At 47.9% G+C, this 1,460-nt stretch overlaps 1 protein-coding gene across 1 annotated transcript; it reads left to right on the top strand.

Moving 5' to 3' along the window:
- The first annotated feature begins 223 nt into the window (after positions 1 to 223).
- Positions 224 to 1,207, top strand: LOC132545956 (histidine-rich glycoprotein-like). Its single transcript, XM_060209641.1, has one exon. It carries the CDS (start codon positions 224 to 226, stop codon positions 1,205 to 1,207), a length of 984 nt encoding a protein of 327 aa, XP_060065624.1.
- The last annotated feature ends 253 nt before the right edge of the window (positions 1,208 to 1,460 follow it).

Raw genomic sequence — 1,460 nt, 5'->3', positions numbered from 1 at the left:
AGCTAGTCACACCACCTTGATCTCAACCACCCACACTCGAAGCACCTACAACCACTCTACATCATCTACAGTGACTTCCTATAGTTAGCCTCATTACGAAATCCCTTCCCATCGGAACACCACCCATTCCAATGAGCTTTATATCACATATCCTCCCACCACTGTCCATACAATTTAAAACCCAACCCTACCAGTTACTTTCAATCACTATACCCTTACTGCAATGATCTCAACAACTACCATCTCAACACTAGCTCATAAACCAACAACCTACACCATCACTTCCAATCACCATGTAACCACCTCAAACCACCTTCACTTCCAACCACCCTTCACTCAACTCACACCATCATCACTTCCAACCACCCCTCACTCAACTCACACCACCTTCACTTCCAACCACCCTACACTCAACTCACACCACCATCACTTCCAACCTCCCTTCACTCAACTCACACAACCTTCACTTCCAACCACCCCTCACTCAACTCACACCTCCATCACTTCCAACCACCCTACACTCAACTCACACCACCTTCACTTCAAACCACCATACACTCAACTCACACCACCTTCACTTCCAACCACCATACACTCAACTCACACCATCATCACTTCCAACTACTATACACTTAACTCACACCACTATCACTTCCAACCACCATACACTCAACTCACACCACCTTCACTTCCAACCACCATACACTCAACTCACACCACCTGCACTTCCAACCAGACTACACTCAACTCACACCATCATCACTTCCAACCACCCCTCACTCAACTCACACCACCTTCACTTCCAACCACTCTACACTCAACTCACACCACCATCACTTCCAACCACCCTTCACTCAACTCGCACCACCTTCACTTCCAACCACCTTCACTTCCAACCACCCCTCACTCAACTCACACCATCATCACTTCCAACCACCATACACTCAACTCACATCACCTTCACTTCCAACCACCCTACACTCAACTCACACCACCATCACTTCCAACCTCCCTTCACTCAACTCACACAACCTTCACTTCCAACCACCCCTCACTCAACTCACACCTCCATCACTTCCAACCACCCTACACTCAACTCACACCACCTTCACTTCAAACCACCATACACTCAACTCACACCACCTTCACTTCCAACCACCATACACTCAACTCACACCATCATCACTTCCAACTACTATACACTTAACTCACACCACTATCACTTCCAACCACCCTACACTCAACTCACACCACCTTCACTTCCAACCACCATACACTCAACTCACACCACCTTCACTTCCAACCAGACTACACTCAACTCACACCATCATCACTTCCAACCACCCCTCACTCAACTCACACCACCTTCACTTCCAACCACTCTACACTCAACTCACACCACCATCACTTCCAACCACCCTTCACTCAACTCACACAACCTTCACTTCCAATCACCCCTC

Source organism: Ylistrum balloti, unplaced genomic scaffold, assembly GCF_031769215.1.
Source record: "Ylistrum balloti isolate Yb309-2 unplaced genomic scaffold, AGI_CSIRO_Ybal_v1 Utg369602, whole genome shotgun sequence".
Taxonomy (NCBI): domain Eukaryota; kingdom Metazoa; phylum Mollusca; class Bivalvia; order Pectinida; family Pectinidae; genus Ylistrum; species Ylistrum balloti.
The sequence above is the reverse complement of the archived record's forward strand: the minus strand, read 5'-3'. Positions and strand labels throughout refer to the sequence as shown.